At 43.1% G+C, this 24,247-nt stretch overlaps 1 protein-coding gene across 2 annotated transcripts; it reads left to right on the forward strand.

Annotated features, from left to right (window-relative positions):
• The first annotated feature begins 529 nt into the window (after positions 1 to 529).
• On the forward strand, positions 530 to 24,017 carry ADPGK (ADP dependent glucokinase). 2 transcript variants are annotated; one of them, XM_036238460.1, is made up of 7 exons: positions 530 to 813; positions 7,379 to 7,604; positions 10,780 to 10,842; positions 15,791 to 15,911; positions 20,604 to 20,800; positions 21,447 to 21,545; positions 22,433 to 24,017. In XM_036238460.1, the coding sequence occupies exons 1-7, from the start codon at positions 587 to 589 to the stop codon at positions 22,985 to 22,987; spliced, it is 1,488 nt and encodes a 495-aa protein (XP_036094353.1). In that variant the 5' UTR covers positions 530 to 586; the 3' UTR covers positions 22,988 to 24,017. The 2 variants fall into 2 exon arrangements, with proteins under 2 accessions (XP_036094353.1, XP_036094354.1); XM_036238461.1 differs by having other exon boundaries at positions 22,436 to 24,017.
• The last annotated feature ends 230 nt before the right edge of the window (positions 24,018 to 24,247 follow it).

Here is a 24,247-nt window from a genome sequence, read left to right on the forward strand (position 1 = left end):
GCTCCGTGTACCCCAGCAATACTGCTGTCTAAGCCGATTCCTCCGGGGAGTGCGGAGCCCCGGGCCTGAAAGAGGATGAGCTTAGAAAACGATGGAGGATGCACACGGGCGGCAGGAGGGGGAACGGATTGAAAGGGAGGCGTATGCTTCACGCCCCTCCGAGAAACTGTAGGCACAGCTCAAAATGGGGACGAAGATTAACTGACTTGCTCAAAGATTAACGTAAGGTTTGCCCACTTCTTCATAATCCGTCCGTTTCGTCTCACTGGGAAAACGAAGGTATCCTCGCCCCTCTATCTTAGGGTACGACCGGAGTTCTGGGAAGGGGTGCAACGCCAGGACCCGCACTACAGTCTTTGTCCGAGCTGCCCCGGGCCCGCGGAACCGCGCCTCCAAGCGCCCTCATTCGGACGGAGGAGGAAGGCTCCCAGGGCTCTCCGCCCCTCCTACGTGCGTCGCCCGGCTGCTTTGGGGGCCCGTGGCGCGCGGGCGTGACGTGACGCGCATGCAGACGTCGCTGCGCACCGAGCCCGGAAGAGGCGCGGGCCGGGAGGGTGGGCGGCGACGTTGCCGCGTCCCGGTCCTCATGGCTCTGTGGCGCGGCTCTGCCTACGCCGGCTTCCTGGCGCTGGCGGTGGGCTGCCTCTTCTTGCTGGAGCCGCAGCTGCCCGGCTCGGCGTTGCGCTCGCTGTGGAACTCGCTGCAGCTGGCGCCCGCGCCCCCGGGACCCGGCTCTCCTGAGGGCCGGCTGGCGGCCGCCTGGGACGCACTCATCGTGCGGCCAGCCCGGCGCTGGCGCCGCGTGGCCGTGGGGTGAGTGCCTGCGGGGCCTGCATCTCTGGGCCTCTTCGGCCGTGCGGGCGCTCCGGCCCTCGGAGGACGGCTTTGGTGGAGGTCGAGCGTCTTGGGAGGTGGAAAGTTAGAACCTGCGCGGAAACAGGGGATCCAGAGGTCCCCAGCAGGCCCCTCGGCGCTGACATTCACACTGTCTCCTTGGCGAGAAGCCTCGGACATCTGGAACGATCCCAGTCGGTCACTGCTGCAGGGACTCAGGCTGCTTTTTTCTCGGTTTGCCCCTGCGCCCTTCTCTCATCTCCATAGTTCCAGCCTAATAGTGTCTTGAAAATCCCGCTCAACCTGACACCGTCATGTTCGAGACTCCTTCATTCCCTTTTCAGCTTCTGCCCCTTTGGCGACTGCTCTTTTGCAGTCTAAGCGCTTGATTTTACCCACTTTGATGTTACTCCTCTACCTCTTGCTTCGGAACTTGAAAGAGTGGATTGGGTCGCTCCTTTTAGCTACCGACTTTCGCCTTGTTTCCTCTTCTTTAACGCCACTCCACTGAAACTCGTCTCTCACAGCTCACTGATGACTTGTTGATTTTCAAATTCAGGTAACATTTTTTAGCCTTCGTCATCAGCTCTGCAGCCTTCCACGCGTTATGCATGACCTCCTTGGAACGCTTTTCTTCTCAACTTTAGGGACATTGCATAAAAAAGGGTTCTCCCAAATCACAGTGCCTCCTTCGTATTCTTGGGAAATGTAATTATTTCCTTTACACTAACTTTAGTCCCTGTCTCAGTTCGACATGAATATCTTGCCATCATCTCAAAAGCCCCATACAAAATCAGACCTTCTACCAAATACTCTACTAGTTTCTGTGATTATTGGGTCCCGGAAAGGTAAAGTAAGGCAAAGTTATCCCGAAGATTAAATGAAATCATCTATGTAATTTAGCACGATGTCTGCTTTAAAAAGCACTCAAATGTTAGCTAGCATTTTTTATATCAGCACATTTATTGTTTCTTCAGATGTATCTCCTTTTACATCTTTTTTCAAGTTTAGGCCCGTTCACTCAGTTATCAGCTTAATTGGCCTCTCTGGCCATATGCACATTCATGCAACAAGTGTTCATCAGCTACATGGTATGTGTCACGGCCAAACTAGGTTCTGAGGCTACAAAGATGGATGAAGCAAGGTCCCCGCCTCATTTGTTGGAAACATATATTCATTATTGTGTTAGTTGGCCCAGGCTCCCATAACAGAATACCACAGACTGAGTGGCTTAAACAGAAATTTATTTTCTCACAGTTCTAGAGATTGATAGGCCGAGGTTGGTTTGTGGTGAATCCTGTCTTTCTGACTCAGATGGTCATTTCTGCTATCTCTTCCTCTTCTTATGTAGACACTAGTCCTATTCGATTGTGGCCTCATTTAACCTTAATTACCTCCTTAACTAGTCTCTGTCTCCATATACAGTCACATTTGTGGTTAGGGCTTCAACATATGAATTAGGGGGCTGGGGAGGAACAACACAGTGTTGTCCATAACAAGTAAAAGTGCTTTGCTTAACTAGTAGTAAAAACAAGGTAGCCTTGTGTCTCAAAGGATTACTAATTCTCCCAGGGAAGAGGTTTCAGAAAAAGCTGCATCCGAGAAGGTAAAGTTGCTACATCACAAATCATCCCAAAACGTAGTAACTTAAAACAGTCATTTTATTTTGTTATCTCATGAATCTGAGATTTGATTGTGCTCAGCCTGGCAGTTCTCACTTGGGGTCTTGTGCAGTTTTGGTCAGATGATGGCTGGGACTGGAATCACCTTAAAGGTTGATTGTGGTTGTCAGCTGCAACCTCAGCTGGGATTTTTGCCTTGAACACTGGAAGGTGTTCTACATCAGTGTTCTCCAACCTTTTTGGCACCAGGGACCAATGCTCCTGATGATCTGAGGTGGAGCTGAGGTGTTGATGCCTCTGGGGAGTGGCTGCAAATACAGATGAAGTTTTGCTTGCTGGCCCACCGCTTACCTCCTGCTGTGCAGCCTAGGGGCTGGGGACCCTGTTCTATGTAGGTGTTAAGCTTTCTCACAGCGGGATGGCTGGGTTAGGAGACAGAATGTCCCAAGAGGGCCAGGCAGAAGACTTAACACCTTTTATGACCTAACCTTAGAAGCACATAGTGTCACTTCTACCATAGTAACAGGTCCAACTGGTTTTAAGGGGAAGCAACAACACATGCTGATAGGAGGAGTATCAGCGTCACATTGTAAAAAAACGTGTGATGGGACATCCTGTTGTGGCCATCTTAGAAAACATATTCTGTTATAGTGACTTGCATGGGATAGGCCTGGAGAAGAAATGAGATTTCTCCATGTGAAAGTGGGGGAATAAATTTACCTAGGCAGAGAAAACCAAATGTGAGAAAGTACATAGTTTGAGAACAGCAAGTTGGCCCTGCGTTTAGGGCAAGGACCTTGTGGTAGAGAGATGTCAAGAAATGATATCAAAAAGGGCCTTTAATATCAGGGTACATGATAAGTTTATAAGCCGCTCAGTGATGCAGGATCTAAACTGTTTGTTATACACCATTTTTGTGGGTAACACATCCATTGGTAACCTTTTTCATTAACTAAAAGGATTTTTAGCCTAAAGATGGGGGTGGGGGTTGGGGGGATGTGCCAGGGGTAGTGGGAGAAGGTGCAGTACTTGTATCAGAATCTCATTTGGGGTATGTGTATGTGTTGCAGTTTGACTTCTCAGGAGAAACACATTAACATATATTTACTCACACTCACAGTGCACAATTTAATGTCATTCATAAGGAGGAAAGTATTGAGACACTAACCCTAGTTAAGAGCCCATTGTAGGGTCTGGGTAAAGGGAGAAAAGAGCCTTTTTTGTGTGTGGCAATGGTGCTAAACATGTGAGATTTAATAGGTTAGATGTGCTAGAGAAAAAAAAAAGGCTGTCAAAATGACAGACTTTTCGTATTTGGAATCTTGTAACAATCTGTAGGCAGATACAGACATTGTCATCCAGTTTTCACAGATGAGAAAACTGAGGCATAGGAATATTGCTTAGTCAGAGATCACAGAGCAAGTGCCAGGGGCACAACTTAAACTGGTTCTCGGCTCCTGTTATTGCCACTTTGTTGCCATTAGGAGAGATTAAGAAAAAGGAAGGAGTTTGACTTCAGAGGAGGGGAAATGTGCTGCTGTGGGATTTCAGATGAAGCTGAGCCACAGCTGCCAACTACCAAAGTCTGGAGTTTATAGGAGCATTTCGAGGAGCAGGATTGCAGATTTTGGAGACACCAGCACTTAAATTGAAGCCAGAAATGAGAGCATCACCCAGGAAGAGAACAAGAGGGAAGGTAAATGACAAGGGTGGAATTTGGGAAGGTACAGGCATGTAAGGGTCTGGTGGAAAGGAACCAGAGAAATAAAGGATAAGAGAGATTTCAAGAAGATGGTCAGTGGCGAGCCCACTACCACATCTTTCTAGAACATGTCCCACCTCCCCTGCTTCAAAATTGGACCCTGGTGCCTAAGACTCACTGGGTGAATGACGGACCCCTCATCCTAGTATTTGTTCCCCCATACCTGGCTTCACCCCAACCTTGGAAACCTATCTTTCTCTCCTCCCCGCTTCAAACACTCCATTCTCACTATATCAGCATTCTTACGGTGTCCAAACACGAGGTTAATCCCTTCATCCATATCTTTGCTTGTGTGTGGGCTTCAGTATCAGAGCAATCTGGGTTTGAATTTGGCTACTTCAGTCGTGATCTTTGGAATGTTAGTTACCTCTCAGCTTCACTTTTCTCAGCTGAAAGCAGTGATGACTACTTCCCTGTGTTATGACATTTTGCAGATTGGTGTGATCTATCTGTAAATGCTTGCCTTGTTTCTCCAGAGCACTGTCGGGGTTCAGCCCAGGGACCACTGTCCCTACCCTTTTGAGTTTCTCTTATCTGCAGTTCTGATGAGCTCTTGTAACATCTCAGGTATAGTGTTAAAGCTAAAAAGAACCTTAGGAAACATTTTACAGATGATGAAACAGAAGAGGTGATAAAAACCACCATCTTTGCCTTTAAGGAACTTACAGTCTAGAAGGGGGAACTGTGTCGCGCACCCCCCCCCGCCCCCCGCCGACGCCAAACCTTACCGCATCCTGCACCTTCTCTGCTCATCCTTCCAGCCTCTTGTTGGAGCATTCAGCATCTGTTGCCTTGCTTTGTTTTCCAGTTGTTTCATCAGTGTCAATTTTCTCAAAACTCACATTGTAATCTTTTATACATTTCTTATTGAAGTATGAAATTCTGCCTAAGTGCCACATGAGCATAATTTTGTCTTCTGGGTTTTTTTTTTTTTTGCCCCCTCCCTGACTTTATTTCCCTTGATAATAAGCACCTTAGGTAATGTGTTTGTTAACATTTTAGTATGCTGTTGAATTGAGGTAAGTGCAGAGAAAGATTCTTGCTCTGGTTAAAGTTTTATAAACTATAACTAGAAGGCACATGTAAAAGAACTAAGTTTGCTATCTGGCACATAGTAGGCGTTTCATCTTTTTATTATAAAAAGCTACCAAATAAAAAGTTTTTCTCTATAAGATTGCTTTTCTGTCTAATATTTATGACATGATTCGGTGGGGGATATAAAATGTTCCTATGGTAATCACATTTTTTAACTCAAAATTCTGTTGGGTTTTGTCTTGTGTTACGAAATGTGGTGACCGTTGTTCTCCAATTTTTTTGTAACTACTACAAACTCAATTTCCTCCATAATCATCTTTGAGGAAACAAACTGTTTAAGGTCTCTGGAGAATTGCATATGGAGGGGATGTGTTTATTAAAGTAATTATTTCCAAATACGAGTGTCCCACAGTATCCGAATTTTTGCTGTTCAGACTCTGGACCCAAATCCATTTGGATACATTTTCTAGATAGAGCTATTGTTGGAAATAGCAACCCTCACTATCCAAACCCACTATCTGAAACTCGGGAATCTATGAGAGTCTGAGAGCCAAGGATACCTGTATTCCTATTAAAATTCGACCCTTCAGACATTTAATGTTGCATTCCATAGAAATACAGGACGTTCTGTCTGAAGTGGAATTGAGAGAAGTTTATAAGGTGTTTGGTTTATTATCATGTAAGGCTGTGAAGGGAATGTGTTTTAAACATATTGTTAAGCACCTGCCACATGCATGTCAATGTGTTTTGCCTCTGAAAGGCACACTAATGCTTACAGCCTTTCCAGTTGACCAGAGTAATTATATGCATCTTTGGTTTTAAAAGAATAAGACAATTTGAGTATTTAAGTGTTGTTTAAATTTTTGTAGGCAAAAATCTTTTCAAAAACATGTGATCCACAGGGGAAGAATTAATATAAGAATCCTTAATGATGAGGATGCAGTCAGTTTGTGTCATGAGGAGAGATGTCTCTTACTTGCCCTTGTAAACCTTCCTTGAGTGTTGCGAATAATACCTAGCCTACATAGGAACCTTTAAATAATAATTCAGCTGACTGTCTAGCCACCTTTATCACCAGGGGCTGTTTTGGTTGGCCTGCTGTGAGCCTTGCTCTTCTTAACGGCTGGGGACTGCCTATGTGGCCATCCAGCCCCACTGCCAAGAATGACATCCCCGATAGGTAGATGCAGGAATAAAGTGACCATAGGATAGGAAGACCTCTCTAGCTATCCAAATTATTTGGCTCTTCTCTTTTGAGGGGTGACTTTTAACAAAGAAACACTGACAATATAAGCCAGAACTTTTCCATGCTTACACAAGGCCATGTAAGAGGCCATGCCAGACAACCTTAGTACTTCATAATTTCCGCAGGGCAACCAGATGATGCAGCATTGTCTTCTTACTAGCCCTTTAAAGTTCATGGATTGGTTCAGTGAACACCTGCCAAGTTGTTACAAGTGTGCCAGAGATGTGCCTAAGTCGTTAGTTAAGGCACCACTCAACTCTTAAGAGTTTCAATTGGCGGTATTTAGACATTTAGGTATTTAGTGTATCTTAACCACCATCCAAATGTATCTTTCAAGGGAAGGTATCTGATGTTTGACCTTTGACTAAAACTTATATTTTGCTTACTCTATGCCAAGCATATATATTCCTAAGCATATATTAACTTATTTAATCTTCACAACAGCTTTATGAATAAAATACTCATATTATGCCATTTTATAAATGACAAAACTGAGACACAGAAATATAAGTGACTTGCCCAAGTCACACAGCCAGTGTGAATCCACAGTTTGGCTCCACCAGCATTTTCTCAGAAATACTCTGTTTGTGTTATCATAATAGCTTTGTTCTGAAATGCTGAACAGCTCTCTTCTAACTAGGGTAAAAGTTTGCCAAACTATTGAAAAGAGTCCTGTATTCTGATCCTAACACATGTATTCAAGTAAAGTAATCCTCCTTCTGCCGTATGTTATTTGCTTTCCAGTACAGGTTTCAGATCCACTTCATCCATTTTTCTTTTTGAATACACAATTCTCTGAAGCATTTCCCTGTTAAATGCAAAGTAGCTGCCCCAGTGCTTCTGCTTATTTCTTTCAAACGGTCTCTTTCCTCTTTCCAGAGTCAATGCATGTGTGGATGTCGTGCTCTCAGGGGTGAAGCTTTTGCAGGCACTGGGCCTGAACCCTGGGGATGGGGAAGATCACTCCATTCTGCATTCCAAGAACGATCTGAAAGAAGCCTTTGTTCACTTCATGGGGAAGGGAGCAGCTGCTGAACGCTTCTTCAGTGATGAGGACACTTTCCATGACATTGCCCAGACCGCGTCAGCATTCCCAGAAGCCCAGGTCTGTGTGCTTCACCAGTAGTAAATTGAGACTGGGTGGGAAAAGATACCCTTTTTGTATGGTTCCTAGAAGCAACCAAGCAACTTTTTCCTCCAGTTCACCCCAAGAGAATGATTGTTGGGAATCCAATTCTGCAATGTTTTCTCTTTTTGTAAAACTATGTATCTGCCCTTCCATTAACTGCCGTTTCTAGTCAGATCAATTCAGCCAAGATTTGTGAAGCATATGTACTAAAATTTTGGTTCTGGTCCATCCATTAAAATGCTGTGTTTTCATGTTACCCAAGTTCAAAGTAGGAAAGATACCTACTGACTTGTTTGCGTATTGCTGTGGCTGACAACTTGCAGTAATCTTAACATGGCCTAGTCCTTCCTGAGAAGAAAAAGGCCAGATACACCGGGAACTAGGTCCCACCGTTGCCTGGGAAAGCAGGAGCTGGGGCCTCACCTCTGTGCCACTGGTGCAGAGCAAGGTTTCTCAGCTTCAGCACTTGATGTTCTGTGCTAGATCGTTCTTTGTTGTGGGGGCTTTCCTGCACATTGTAAACTGTTTAGCAGTACTCTGGCCTCTACCCACTAGATGACAGTAGCACTCTCCCTTTTTCCCCAATCTGGACAGTTAAGAATGTTTCCAGGGTGGGAGAGAGGAGGGAAGCATTCACCCAGGTTGGAATCACAGGTCTCGCTTGGTGGTTCTCAGACTTGAGCACAGGCATCAGAATCATTTGGAGAGGGTACTGAAACACACATTCCTGGGCCACACTCCCAGAGTTTCTGATTCATTGTATGTAGGGTGGGACCCAAGTATTTACCCTTCCTGCAAGTTTTCTGGTTATATTGATGCTTTTGTTCTGAGCACCTTGTTTTGAGAACCACTGTTCTGCAGGGTAGAACCTATTAGAGAAGTAGGGGACCCCAAGCCCACCTGGTGATCATAAACAAAGCCCTGGGGCCTGCATGAGCCAGACAACTTCCTCGAGGCTCACACAGAGTAAGAAGTGATGTTGGGGCAGGAGACCCAACCATGGCTCTCACCCTCAGCCCAGCACACCTGCTACTACATAGGCCCTCCTGCTTCTTATGGCCAAATTTTGGTTGGTTATTTTAACATCTCTTCACACACACACTCACACCCCATATCACTCCTAATTCTTCTTACCTAAAATCTTCCTTTGACTGGGCACCTCAGTCTGGGTGTGGCTCTCACTGGGGAAGCTCTTAATGCCATTTTTAATTGGTACTTTTCACAGGCCATTCTTTATGACCACTTTTATTTGGATAACTTTTAAGATTAAAAATTTTTTTTTTTTTTTACTTTTGAAGCCACCCATTTGAACATTAGAAATGGGCACAGGCATTACCCAGCTTAGTTTCTAGAGGAGACAGCGAGCTGTTAAATTTCAGTTATGATCATTTTGCACCTGAGCTCAGTAGTGAGATTCCAATCTGTTATGAAAGAAACTTGATAGTTGTAACTTGATAACGAGTCTGCTGCTTAAAAGTCTTTATAATCGTGTATTTAAACCACCAATTTTATTTCTAGTCTCTTCTGCCTTGATCCTGCATTTTGTTTCATAATGCAAAAAAAAAAAAAAAAAAAAAAACCATTCTGCAGAAACTTTATCTAGCTTTTAGATCATCCAAATTATTTCTTAACATTGTAAAACCTAAAATGTGTATTAGTTATCTTCCATTAGAGCGACACTTTATTTGGTGCTTTTTCAAACTCCCTTAAAGTACAAGGCAGATTGACTGATAAACAGAAGTTAGTAACTATTATAAGAAAACGTTAAAACCACTTCATAGAATCTTAATATTTCCCCTCAAATATTTAGTGAATTCTAGCCATCATAGTTAAATAAGAAATGAAGGCTAACATGTTAAAAGGCCATATATCAGCCTATGTAGAAAGCTGTTACTGTCCCACCTGAACCCAATGATTGGTTGACACAAATTTGGGATGAAAGTGGTGTCTAGCATCTAGAATTGAATTATTCATTTAGTCTGTGCCTGTGAGACTGAGGACTGGGAAGCTGAGGTTGTAGCATTCCATCTACCTAAGACTATTGATGAGGCTTCTCGGCTTTTACAATAGAACATCAGCCTTGTCTTCTACTTGTCAGGTTTCTAAAGCACATGAACCCATTTTTAGTCAGCAACATGGAATACTAGCCTTGAATTACCTGTCCTGCTCTAGGTTGTCAGCTGAGAGATGTAGTGTTTAAGAGACAATATTGTCCTAGATGAGGGCCCATTCCCTTTCGAAACTACTCTTAGGAAAGCCTTTATATTTCCTAACGCATCAGCGTGTTTCTTTCCTCAAAATTTAGCAACAAATATTTGCTAAGTACTTTATTCTAAGAAAAAAACAATCCCTGCCCTGAAGGACCTTGACATGTGCTCACATGATAATAACCCAAGTGGACAGAGTTTTTAGTAGGGGTTTGTTCATAGTATAGGAGTAGCAAGAGATCTATAATCCTGTCTGGGAAAAGGGCAGGTGGAGGCAGGGGTGGCAGTGGGGAAAGGAACAGAAGGCAATGCGGAGGCTGTGACACTGCAGCAGGTTCTTGAGAAGTGATCGGGGATTCACTGTATGAGAAGGACAGGCACCCTAATGAAACCAGAAGTGTGTGCTAAAGGCACGGAGAGGAAGGCAGACTTGGAGAACTGCAGGCATGATGTGGAAGGGACGGGCAGGAGATGAAGGTCGACAGGAGAGCAAGGGCAGGTAAAGGCCTGTGCGCCTCACTTAAGCGTTGGATTTTAGTTCATTTTAGTATTTATTGAGTGATTTTCAGGAGAAGAGTGACACAATTAAATACCCATTTTAGAAAGGTTACAGTGTAGAGGATAAGATCTGTGCACACTTGTCATGTGTCCTTTATCTGTTCTGCCTTCCTGGAAGCTCAAGGCCGAATTTGATCTACGGTTAAGGCAATTATATTGATTTCATTGGCTAGCATGTTTGTTTTCTTCACCTTTCCTTATAACTCACTGTCTTTTAACCTATGGGTTTAATGTTTTATTAACCTCATCTGTGTGTTTTTCTAAAGTCATCTCAATTTTGTTTTGGAAAAAAAACAGTATAAATTAATTCAATAAATTAAAAATTTTACACTTGGGTAACATAGCTGTGCTAAAATACTGTCCAATAACCTTAAACTATCTTACAGCACTACGTAGGAGGAAATGCAGCTTTAATTGGACAGAAATTTGCAGCCAACTCAGATTTAAAGGTAGGTCAAATTCCCAGATTAAAACTTGTGCCTCTCACTAATTTTCAGTAATTTTAGGAGCAAGAATGAATACCCGTTTCTTGATTCTACTTACGGACCACCTACTATGTGCCAGAACCTGGGCCTCATTTACGAGGTGAAACAATAATAGTAGGAGAGTAGTGGCAGCTGATGCTTCCTGAGTGCTTCCCTGTGCCTTTCTGTATATTACCTCATTTAATCCTTGCGACAGCCCCTACGGTGAGTTGATACTGTTGTTGGTACTGTTGCTGTCCTTCCACATGAAGTTTGAGGCAAAAAGCAGTCTAACAGTTAATGAGAAATAGAACTATTCTGACCTAGGATCCTGGAGTTCACGTTCTTAAGTACTGTGTCATGTAATGGTTAAGAGCATTTGGGCTCTGGAGTCAGTGCCGGAGACTGGGGATTATACACTGATGATGGCCCTTGGTAGGGGATTGAGGAAAGAAAAAGAGTATCTGTTACTCAGTTCTCACAACAATCTGTTGAAGTAAGTATTATCTATCACCTTTTTAAAGATGAGAAAACAGGTTAACCAATGTGCCCAAGGTCACCTAGCCAGTAATTGTTGGAGCCAGGATTCAAACGCCAGGCTCTGCCATGACTTCACTACCCTGTACTGCTCTCAGATTCAGTTTAACTTGCCAAAGCACTTCTCATCATGGACCAAGTGATCATCTGAGAACTACCAGCAATTAAGAACTGGGTATTTTCCAAAGGTAATAATAATAATAATAGCTAACATTTACATAGGCTTTACTATATGCCAGGCACTCTTTCAGGTGCTGTACATATCTATATTAATTCATTTCATCCTCATAATACCCTATAAGGGAAGTCCTATTATTATCCCCATTTTGTAGATAGGAAAAACAAGGCATGGAGAAGTTAAAACTGTTTAAGGTCACCTACCTAGTAAGAGGTAGAACTGGGGTTTGAACCCGAGTAGTCTGGTTTCAGAGTCCATACTTTCAACAACGGCGCTATATTGTGCCTCAGAAATAGATCCTGGCAAATATGGCAAAGGCATATTTAGTGGAATTTCTATTCCAGATTACAGGAGGGCAGAAAATATTTAGAAAATATTTTTATGGAACTTTGCCAAGAATTAGGAGTAAATGTTGGGTTTTGTTAAATGCTGTTTCTGCATCTGTTGAGATGATTGTATGGGTTTTGTTTTTTAGTTTGACATATGGTAATTAGATAATTACATTGATTTTCAAATAGTAAACCAACCTTGCATCCCTGAGATAAACCCCACTTGGTTCTGATGTATTATCCTTCTTATATATTATTGGGTTCAATTTACTAAAATTTTGTTTTAGATTTTTATGTTGATTTCCAAAAGGGATATTGGTCAGTATTTTCTTGTATGTCTGATTTGGGCATCAGGGTAATACTGACCTTAGAAATGAGATGGGTAGTATTTCAGTTAAAAAGAAAAAAAAAGAATTTGTATAGAATTGGTGTTATGCTTTCTTTTAAAATTTGTAGAATTCACCAGTGAAGCTCTTTAGGCTTGGAGTTTTTGATGTGAGGTTTTTAACGAAACTTTGATTTCTTTAATAGATACAGAGATTCAGATTTTCTGTTTCTTCAGTGCACTTCAGTTGTTTAATGTCCATTTCATCAAAGTTGTTGAATTTATTGGCCTAAAATTGATCATAATATTTTCTTATCCCTTTAAGAGCTTTAGAATTTGTAGTGAAGTTAGCACTTATTTCTGATATTGGTAAATTGTGTCTTTTTCTTGATTGGTTTGGCTAGAGGTTTATCAGTTTTATTGATCTTATCAATAAATGAGCTTTTGGTTTCATTTTTCTCTTTTGTTTTTCTCTTCTGTATTTTATTGATTTCTGTTTACTTTGAATTTAACTTGCTCTTCTTTTTCTAGTTTCTGAAGGTAGAAAGTCATCGATTTGGAACCTTCCATGTTTTCCCATAAAGAATATTTAGTGTTATTAATTTCTCCTTAAGAACTGTTTTAGCTGCATCCTGCGGGTTTTGATAATTGTGTTTTTATTTTCATTTAGTTTAAATGCTTTCTAATTTCCTTTTGATTTCTCAACATGAGCTGTTAATAGCCTGTTCATGGACTACTTAAAAATAGAAGTGTGCTATTTAGTTTCTAAATGTTTGGGGGTTTCCCCTGATATCTTTCTGTTACTGATTTCTATTTCAAATCTGTTGTGTTCAGAGAATATACTTCTCTTACTCCTGTTAAATTTATTGAGACTTTTTAATGTCTCAGAATATAGTTTATCTTGGTGAAGTTCCATGCACATATGAAAAGCATGTATATTCTACTGCTGTTGGGTAGATGTCAATTAGGCTATGCTGGTTAGTAGTGTTGTTCAAGTCTTCTATAGTCTTACTGATTTTCTGTCTACTTGACTTATCAATTATTCAGAGGAGTAGTGACATCTTCAGCTATAATTGTGGACTTATTTCCCTTGCAGTTCTACAACTTTTTGTTCCATGTATGTTTAAGCTCTGTTATTAAGTGCATTACTGTTTAGTATTTTATGTCCCCTTCATGAATTGACTCCTTTATCATTACCAGGGATAAAGAAAATCATTTTATAATATTCTTTGCTCTAAAATTTATCTTTATTAAAATAGACATTCCAGCTTTCTATTAGTGTTAGTATGATGTCTTGTTCTAGCCTTCTGCTTTTAACCTGTTTTTGTCTATATTTAAAACACTTTTTTTACAGGCAACGTATAATTGGGGCTTGCTTTTTAATATACTTTTGACAACCTCTGTCTTTTAATTGGAGTGTTTAGACCATTTACATTTAATATAATTGTTGCTATATCAGTTAGGTGTAAATCTGACATCTTGCAATTTGTTTTATGTCTCACCTCTTTATCTTCCCTTTTCCCTCTTTGTGAACATTTTTGGATTATTTTATATGATTTCATATTATCTTCTCTGGTTTATTAGCTATAATTCTTTGTTTTGTTATTTTAGTGTTTGCCTAAGGGTTTATAATGTACATTTTTAGCTTATCACAGTCTACTTTCAAGTGATATTAGTATACCACCATGTAGGATGTAAGAACTTTACAACAGTGTGCTTCCATTTCTCCCCTCTGGTCTGTATACTATTATTGCCATATAGTTTACTTTTACATATCTTATAAATCTCACACTATGTTGTTAATATTTTTCTTTAAGCAGCTAATTCTCTTTTAAGGGGATTTAAATAATAAAAAAGAGATCTTTTTACTTATCCAGAGCTTACCATTTCTGGTGCTTTTCATTCCTTTGTTTAGAGCTATATTTTCATCTAGTATCATTTTCCTTCCACCTAGAGGATTTCCTTGCATATTTCTTGTCATGCAGATCTGCTGGTGATAAATTTTTTCAGAATTGTATATCTGAAAACTTTTAAGATAATTTGCTGAGGCATTTGTGGAGTTTTGATTTTTTCTGTTTCTTAGGAACACTGTTTTTTGTTGCCCATTGTTCAAATGTTTTGAAAACTATTGTTTTATATATTTCATCTGTTTTTTGTTGTTGTTTCAGGCAGTAAGGTAAACTAGGCCTTATTATCTCATCTTGGAAGCTGTAATTCTGGCCAAGAGTTAGAGAAAAAATAAAATAAAATGGTCAAGGCAAGACTTTTCATAATTAGCAAATAATGGGTGTCAAGGAAGAAAGGGAAGAGAGGTTCATTTTTACCCAGAAGCCGGGATTTCTCAAATACATAAAAGTACCTCTGTACAAACAGGCAGTTAATTAGCAAGTAAAAATGCCTTTGAAGCTTCTGGGTGGGGCATGTTAAATCTGAAATGATGTTGTCGTTCCTTTAAATTCTGGTTTAAGCCCTCATCATTCAGTGATTTTGGGTCCCAAATCACTAGCCTGGTCCTTAGTGTGTTCCAGAGCTGGCACTGTGGAAACCAGCAGTACAAAATAGCTTCTAGAAAGAATAGCCAGGAAGAAGCCCAGGTTGGAGGTAAAGAAAGGTTTTGGAAAACTTGCAAAGTACCTTCCCCCAAACTTTCTGATTTGAGGTGCTCTCTAATTCTCACATTTGGAAGGCTGTCCAGTTCCCATAACAGCTAAGTGTAGTAGAGAGCCTGATTCCACAAATCAGGTCACCTGATTGTGTAGATTATTGTGATCCTGAAGTTCTTTGCTATACTGTGTAAATTTTAAACAGTTGTTTTCATCTGACAACAATGAGGAAATAACATCTGGTATCTGTTTGCCTACACAGGATATGAGTGAGTAAAGAAAAGAAAAGAGGATAGGGTGTGTCTTAGTCTGCTTGGGCTGCCATGATAACAAAATGCCATAGACTGGGTGGCTTAAACAACAAAAATTTCTTTTCTCACAGTTTAGAGGCTGGGAAGTCCAAGATCAAGTTTCCAGCAGGGTTCGGTTTCTGGCGAGGGCTCTCTTCCTGGCTTGCAGATGACTGCTTTTTTTTGCCGTGTCCTCACATATGGCCGTTCTTCTGTGTTACCTGGCGGAGATCTTCCTTTTCTTCTACTGGATTAGGACCTCAACTATATGACCTCATTGAACCTTAATTATCTCCTAAAAGCTCTGTCTCCAGCTACCATCACATTGTCAGTTAGACTTCAACATATGAATTTTGGGGCGACACAAACATTCAGTCCCTAACAGGGTTATAGGATACAGCAGCTGCATAGGTGCCTAACATGTGTGACATCCATGGGTCTTTCATCAGCCTCTCATTTCTGGATACATTGTGGCCACATGATTGCAAGACCTAAACCCTGGTAATAGCCCCTCTACTATATTATTCCAAACCAAAAGCTTCCAAAATTAGATTGGCATTCTAGTATTTTGTTAAAATTAAAATAAGTGGCCTGGATGTACCTTTTCTGTTATTATCCGTATTGCATGGAAAAGGGACAGATCTGATAGACTTCATATTTCTCATCTCCAGGTTCTTCTTTGTGGTCCAGTTGGTCCAAAACTGCATGAACTTCTTGATGACAATGTATTTGTTCCACCAGAGTCGCTGCAGGAAGTGGACGAGTTCCACCTCATTTTAGAGTATCAGGCAGGTAAGAGAGATGAGTGAGTAATGGTATAAGACTCGTTAGGGACTACGCATTGTTAGACTGAGGTGTGACTGTGCTAGAAATTTATCTTTTCAAATTAGTAGGATCCTGTTCTCGCCTTAACAAAGGTTTCTTGACCTCTGATTCTATTGTGCTGATACTGGCCAGAGTGTTACAACATTGAAGAAAATTCCCAGGTGTACAAATGGAATGGATCTAAACCCAAGAGAAATCGGGCTGTAGGAAAGTAGGCATCCTGAATAAAATGAAAATGTTTTACACATATAAAGTTTTTCTTTACTCTAAGGAAAGAGAAAGGCATATAACATCCGCTCAACTCTGGGCTGGATTCTGCCCTGGGCCTTTCTGGCCAACTGTTCCAAGCTGTTTAGGATCGATTTTAGGCCTCTGGCAAACTTTCTGTGAAGCATTTTGTTTTCCCTTGGATGTGTAAGTGAAAGTATTTTGTATTTAACAACACTTAAATATTATTTCCCATTATATAATGTTTCAATGTTTATCACTCCAAACCACCCCATCCCAGTAGATTTTATGTATTACACAGACTGCAAATCTGATTCCTGAGAGAATCCTAAATACCTGACCATAATTTGATCCTGTTTATTCTGTGTTTTTGCTGTGGTATCTTTGCTCTACTCAGAAATGAGACTCTTGGATTTCTGATTCAGTGTGCTAATTCAAGGAAAAGACTCAAGCATCTAAACAGACTAATTAGTACCTTACAGCAGTACTTAATGTGCTTCAATGAACTGCTTCCAAGTCAGACAATTAAGAGAACCTCACCTACTAGAGTAATTAATGTAAGATATGAAATATAGTGTTTCTTGAAAATTATGCCTTTCTCTAAGTTCAAAAAAGAATTGTTTCTTGTTTCTGATTCTCTTTTGGGTGCTTGCTACATCAGTCTGGAAGTTAGGAAGAGCAGAGTCTGAAAATTAGGGACAGAATGTTGGAGAAGGTATTTAATGATGTACTGGTTTGAGTTTCTCTCAGTTTTAGTTTCCCCAAAAGGAAAATCAGAGTGATAGTTCTGTCTAAAGATTAAGAGGTTAGTGTGTTTAAGCACTGTGAGCTGCTTAAATGAAAGGCATGAACAAGACTTGACTGGAAGGGTCTAGAATAGCTAAAGATGTGCCTTTGATGTGCTGCTGATGGTGCTCCCACCCCAGATGGGTCTCACTTCTTTTTCTGTTGGCACTCATGTCATGGACTTGGGACCTTGCTAGTTCCCGGTTGCTGTCATTTTTATTATCTGTTATCCCTGGTGACAACAGAGTGGAAAGACTGGTTTCCTCACTGAGACTGCTCTTATATTTGACAGATGTGCCTGGTGTGTAGTTGAGGATGGTACAGCTTATCTTGAAAAGGGATTGCATCTATCCTTGGGTTTAGAAGCTTCACACTTCAGTTTTCCTTTTCTTGGCTATGTTTTCTGAGTTCAAAACAGTGACCTTTTATTAAACTCTATGGGGAGAACCTAGAATCTGGTGGTAGCAGCCCTCGGGTCACCTCTCTTGACAAATGCATCCATCCCTTGTTTCTCTCTAACCTAGATGAATAAATTCCCAGAGAGGATTTGGCAACTATTTTTCTTCTTCCTCTCTTACCAGACTTCTCCAGAGAAGCTTATTTTCAGGCTCTGGGCTGGGATCCAGTAAGTCACTACATAGGTTTTGCTGACTTAGCGGCCGAAGGGCAGGACGATAAATTGAGAGAACGGATCACTTAAAGAAATAAATTTAAAGCTTCATGAGAAAAGAGAGGCATTGACTCTTAATAGGGGCTCACCCTGTCTGAGTTTCAGTCATTCTGCTTCTCGGGCCATCCCATCAGTCCTGTGTCAGCGGCTCTCCACATTCTTCCGTGTCTTCGCCTTGCGGAAGCCTGTTTATTATTGCCTGTCTCACTTTTTCCCTGGAAGAACTGATTTATTTTGAATGCTGTGTGGCTCTTTTTTTCCTAGGTTAAGATAAGCAGTGCTTCTTCAAGCAGCCTCACTCCTGAAGGGCCAGTTCCAGGTCTTGCCCTGTGGAGAGTACTTATGTCATGTATTTTTCTCCTTGTCCAAAGTCTCGTTATTTGGGGAAATACTGGAGTTGGCATTCATATCCGTATTTTTTGCCGTCATGGGCATTTGAGTCATCAGTCTGCTCTCTCACTTGCCTACTCTTTTGCTTTTTATTGATGTGGCTGTGTGCCAGGTGCAAAGTGAGGCATTAGGAGCATGATGATAGAAACGGACTCTGCATCCTGCTCACAGTCCATTGCAAAAGATGGGCTCTTGAACAATGGCTTCAGAGTTGTGCCATATCCTGTAATAGAGTGCGGCAGTGGCCCAGGGAAGGAAGTGGCAGAGTTAGAGGGGCTTCACAAGGGAGGCCATCCTTGCATTGGATCTTTAGATGAAGCAGAGTTGGAATACTATTTTCAGTTCTGTGGACTACCACTGGGTGTTTTCTTTGGACATGGCCAGGAGTTAAGAAAGGAATATAGTTTTAACAAATATAACCATTGCATTGGGACTTAGTAAATAGGTAATGTCTTTTTTCTGCTTTCATAGTTTTTAATATGAATGACCCACACATGCAATGCTTTTCAGAGGAAAAGATTCAGTAAAACTGAACTCAAACCAAAGGAAGGATGAGTTCTCCCTGCCTTGATACCTATTCTAGAGCGGGGTTTTCCAACCCCTGGGCTGTGGACCGGTACCGGTCTGTGGCCTATTAGGAACCAGGCCACACAGCAGGAGGTGAGCAGCAGGCTAGCGAGCAAAGCTTCATCTGTATCTGCAGCCGCTCCCCAGCGTTGGCATCACCGCCTCAGCCCCGCCTCAGATCATCAGGCATTAGATTCTCATAGGAGCACAGGCCCCTGATGCCAAAAAGGTTTAGGATCTCTGCTCTAGAATAAACCCTACACACCCAAGCATACACATGCACACTCTGCTCAGAGAGGCAGGGCCTCTGTCTGGAGAGGCCTATTGTGGAAAGGAGGAAGGACATTGCTGGCCGTAGTTGGCAGACCACCCACAGGATGAGGAAACCCTCGGATGTGGGTTGTCTGTCTTGGGAGGAAACTTTCTGAATGAATATTTAGTAAATGAGTAAATGTGATAGAAACCAATGAAAAACTAGGTTTTAACGTATAGACCTCATAAATGGGTCTGAGGGAAAACCATGTAAACCTGGACCATAAGTCCTTGCCCCCAGGTCTCCATGCTGGTGGTGACCAGCTCTCTCCCCCACCCCCTGCCCTGGTACTCAGGGGCCAGGGAGTGGACTCATTTAGGAATTGCCCTAAGCAGTCACAGAGCCTAGTTGGCCCTTAGGCAACCGAGTTTCAAGATTTTCTGCCAAGTCTTATTGGAGAAGAATGTGAGCTCTGCGTAGTAAAGCCTCAGATTGTGAAGCTTCAGTGAGTGAACTCAAGGGCCTCTGTCGCCTTCTCTGCTTTAGGACTTGCATGACAGCACACTCCACTCAAGTACTTGGCAGCCATGGGGTCTCAGTCTGTAGTTGTCCACCTAACTGCACATCAGGATCTCGGCAGGGAGGGGGTGGGAATGGGCTTGCCATCTGCACATTTAAAGCTAGGCTCCCTGTGAGATTCTGATAAGTGGCCAGTGGAGGGATCTGCTCCTATAGATGAGCAGACTCCAAACTTCCCCCTCCAGGAGACCCAACCAAGGATGCCTCTGGCCTCCCTCTACTTGGATCAGATTAGTAGGTGCTGAGTGTGCACTCTGTGCTGAGGACTGTGACAAATATTATGGGAACCAGAGACATACAGTGTTGCCTTAAAAGCTGGCAGTCTGTTTGGAGAGATGTGGCACAAATATGTGAAAAGTCAAGTAATGATATAGGTTTGACTACTAATTCAAAATAGTAGAATAGATAACTCAAAGCAAAATGATTAATCACCAAACAATGGAAAAGAAAATCTCTGTGAATGCTTAAAGTGGTGAAAGTGTACCTCAGGGTGGAGCAGTCAGCAACCATTTAGGAAGCAAGCAGCACTTGAACTTGGTCTTGAGCAGTCATTATTCCAAAACAACTGGCTCAGAGGACATTAGAGCAGCCAGATACTCTTACCTTCTGGACCAAGTGCCCGGAAACCACCAGTGGGCAGCAGGGAAGAGGGGCTACAGTCGGCCCGACTCTTGGAATTTCACAGCCTCCTTTGGCCCAACTACATGAAAAGTGCTCAGGGCACTGCCATGAGTTGGAAATGCAGAAAAGCAGCATGTCCCGTATGCAGAGACGCGATAGTACGCACTGTATGCTGCTGGTCAAAAGTCACGCTCCTGCTCTGTAACAGGAAAGGACACAGGCATCCTGTGTTTGAAAAGCTTGGTGGACAGTAGAGCTTTCCCCGGGCTCATAGGGAGCCAGTTGCCAGCCCCTTGACAAAGGCATGTAGCACCTACACTGTGTTTCTGTGTTTTTGTTGGGTTGGGTTTGGGTTTTTGGCTTGTTTTGTTACTGACCACTGTCCTCCTGGATACAGTGCCATGCTTACCTTTGTAAGCCAGGGCCATTGTAAGCCAGGGTCCACTCAGCCAGAAGCCAGCCTGCCCAGAGCAGAGTCTCCAGTGAGGCCCCTGCAGGCCCCCCACAGCTAGGAAACTTAAAGCCTCTTCCTTTTCTTCCCACTGTGTCGACTGGGCTTTTCTAGGGGAGGAGTGGGGCCAGTTAAAAGCTCCCCATGCCAACCGATTCATCTTCTCCCACGACCTCTCCAACGGGGCCATGAATATGCTGGAGGTGTTTGTGTCTAGCCTGGAGGAGTTTCAGCCAGACCTGGTGGTTCTCTCTGGATTGCACATGATGGAGGGACAAAGCAAGGAGCTCCAGAGGAAGAGACTCGCGGAGGTAATAGCACTGTTAAAGAATCTCACAGATCTCAGCTAGTGTGTTTCTTCAGATTTCTGCCTCTCTTGGCCTCTGCAGTTTGTGCTGCCTTGGCCTCCCCGGGACATATCATTCATGGCAGCCAGCTCTGAAGCCTGCCTCCTGCTCCAGTGAGGTACCTCAGAGTGTTCTTTCAGGCACAGGCAGCAGCTTGAGTAGGACAGGTCAGAACATCTTCCTGCCTGAGCCTCTGTATCCTGTGCTTAACTGAACGTGGCTGCAAGCTGCAGTGTTTGTAGTTTGTGTCCTTCATGTTATCTGTATCATCTCACGTCCCATCAGCTGTCCTGTGGTTCCCGCAGATCCCTACAACAGTTGAAGCCAACTGTTCAGTTTAGGTCCCCAGGAATAGGGTGGCTACATGAACACACAGAAGCGGTTCTTTGTGCTCTCTGAGTGTATAACCCAGCACCTCTCTGCAGAGCCTAGGTTTCCCCACTGGGAAAAGCATCCCTTGTCCACGGAGGCCGTGGCAACCTACATGGCTTGGAGTTTTCATGAGGATGCAGAGAAGACAGTGACAGGACACATCGCCTCTCAGGACCTGCTCTTTTCTTCCTCTTGTCTGACTTCTGTATCTAATGGCAATGCTGTCCTCTTTTTGCAGGTTGTGACCTCCATTTCTGACATCCCTATTGGCATTCCAATTCATCTAGAGCTGGCCAGTATGACCAATAGGGAACTGATGAGCAGCATTGTGCATCAGGTAACCACATGGGCACACGCGGAGCCCTCTTTGGCTCTGACCCTCATGGGGCTTGGCAGAAATGCACCTTTGTCCAGTGGGACAAGTTGTTTAGGCTCAGGGGCCAGCTCACTGAAGTGTGGCTGTCATGTCACTCAGACCTCGGTCCTTGGAGATTCAAGTAAGGAGCCAGGACTGTTCTGGGATAGAATCACTTCCTAGGTTAGAAATATGACAGTGTAACTGATGGGTTCATGGGCTGTTTCCTCTGGAATGCAGAAGAGGGAGTGAAAAGTCTGAAACTGAACTCAAAGGAGAAAACTGAAAGCCCAGCTCAGCTGCTTTCAATTGAATGTCAAGAAGCTGACTCTGTAGCTAGGGCCTTCTTTATCTTACCAGTCTAATACCTGCCGACATTCAGGAACTGAGAGTCATGTCCCATCATTGGTAAGAAAATCTGATGTGTATGCAAAGCTAAGCACCATGGAAAGAAATACAAAATATGCTCATCTCTGCCCTTTGTCTTGGAATGACATGTAACAAAAGACGAGGTCTAAGGCAGTCTTAAACTGCAACTTTCCAGTTTATTCCAAGTGATAATGAAGGTAGAGGTAGTTGGAGATGTAAGAGCCAAAACAGTCACTGCTGATCTGTCACTTCCCCACCACCAACTTGAGGGGCAGGGAGTCTTGTAAGGAAGAAGAAGGCCATCCATCCTGCCTGACTTTAGTCATTGGCTGTGTCCTAAGATACCTTCCTGGTGTCTCAGGTCTGAGTGACATGACAGCCCCTGAGCCTAAACAACTGGTCCCACTGGACAAAGGTGCATTTCTGCCAGGCCCCATTGGCTGTGTCCTAAGATACCTTTCTGGTCAGTCAGAAAGAGACCTCCGTTTTGTTTTTGTTAGCAGGTCTTTCCCGCAGTGACTTCCCTTGGGCTGAATGAACAGGAGCTGTTATTTCTCAGCCAGTCGGCGTCTGGACCTCACTCTTCTCTCTCTTCCTGGAATGGTGTTCCTGATGTGGGCATAGTCAGCGACATCCTCTTTTGGATCTTGAAGGAACATGGGAAGAGTGAAAGCAGAGCCTCAGACCTCACCAGGATCCATTTCCACACACTGGTCTACCACATCTTGGCAACTGTGGATGGGCACTGGGCTAACCAGCTGGCGGCTGTGGCTGCAGGAGCTCGCGTGGCTGGGACACAGGCCTGCGCAACAGAAACCATAGACACCAGCCGAGTGTCTCTGAGGGCACCACACGAGTTCCTGACCTCCCATTCGGGGGCAGGCGCCAGGATCGTATTAAACCCCGACAAGCCAGTGGTAGAATGGCACAGGGAGGGCGTGTCCTTCCACTTCACGCCTGTATTGGTATGTAAGAACCCTATTCGAACTGTGGGCCTTGGAGATGCCATTTCAGCTGAAGGCCTCTTCTATTCAGAAGTACACTCTCACTATTAGAAAGGTGGTTGTGGATAATTTTCTGAAGAAGGAGAACTAGCCAATTTAAGAATTACAGGTATTAAATGATTTGGAAAAAAGGTTGAGGGTGTCAAAACAGTTTCTAGATCTAATTGAAAGACAGCCAAAGAAACAGGTGATTAAACTGTGTCAGATACATTCCAGCCTGTTGACGATTACGAAAAAACATTTCAGGTTTTAATCAAAATTTAGCTATCTACTAATGAGACTGGCTTTTTGGTGTTTTTCTGTTGTATGTCATAGGGATAAAAAGCTGATTCCCAAATTCCCAATTTATGCAGCATTGTCGGGTATTTTAGGCCAAACTAATTCACCCATGAACGCATGCCAGCTGGAGAAAGCCCTTACCTGTCGCCCACCTCAGAAGAGCATGCCGCACTCCTTGTCTAGTAGAGCCGGAGGCAGCTTCCGGTGTTTTCTCCCCGCCCAGCGCTTGGGCGGGTCATGATTTCCATTCAGTGTTTTAACGACAATGCTTGATGAGCACACCATCTCAGTCTTCTGCTCTCAGACTTAAGACAGCCACAGGTGAAGACAAAACCACCCCTCCTGTGCTTCAGAGTCACAGCTGAGGCGGGAGCCCAGTGAGGCCTTTGAGGGAATCGGCCATTCTGCGCTGGTTCCGAAGCCTGGCGGACCTGCAGGACCACATGAGCTGAGCTGAAGGGTCATGTCTTCCTGCCCACGGCTCCTTAGACTGTAGTCTGGCTGGTCAGAGACTACTGTGCCTGGGCCCAACCTCATTGCCCAGCTCTGGCCATGCTTTCTCCCCTGGAAGACTGATCTCTGTTCATTCTGACCCTTGACGGAATTCGCTTTTACAACTGGAATATACTTCTCTGTGTGTAACTGATCATGTGTGTTTTACATTGACACATCACATCCATTAAAGAATTTGACCTCATAAGAGCCCCAGGATCATGAAGAAATTTGTCATGTATTTATTTTTTTATAAATTAAGGAGACTTCTGTGTGCTTTTAAATATATTAAAACAATTACATTTCAGGAGCCTTAAGTCTGTGTGTAATTGATTTTTGTTCCCACCACCACTCTGGAGCCATACACAATGGAAATTTTTCAGCCTTTTCTGGTGAGTTCTCTGTTACTTTGCTCTCGAGGCATTTGATTGCCTCGTCTTCCCCATCACTACCTGGGTCGTCCCTCCCCCTGAGCCTGAGCCATAGGTCTGCCCTCTGTGCTTTAAAGCGACAGAAGAAACTAGCATTAAGTAGCCAATC

The sequence above is a fragment of the Rousettus aegyptiacus genome, unplaced genomic scaffold (assembly GCF_014176215.1).
Source record: "Rousettus aegyptiacus isolate mRouAeg1 unplaced genomic scaffold, mRouAeg1.p scaffold_m13_p_3, whole genome shotgun sequence".
Taxonomy (NCBI): Eukaryota; Metazoa; Chordata; class Mammalia; order Chiroptera; family Pteropodidae; genus Rousettus; species Rousettus aegyptiacus.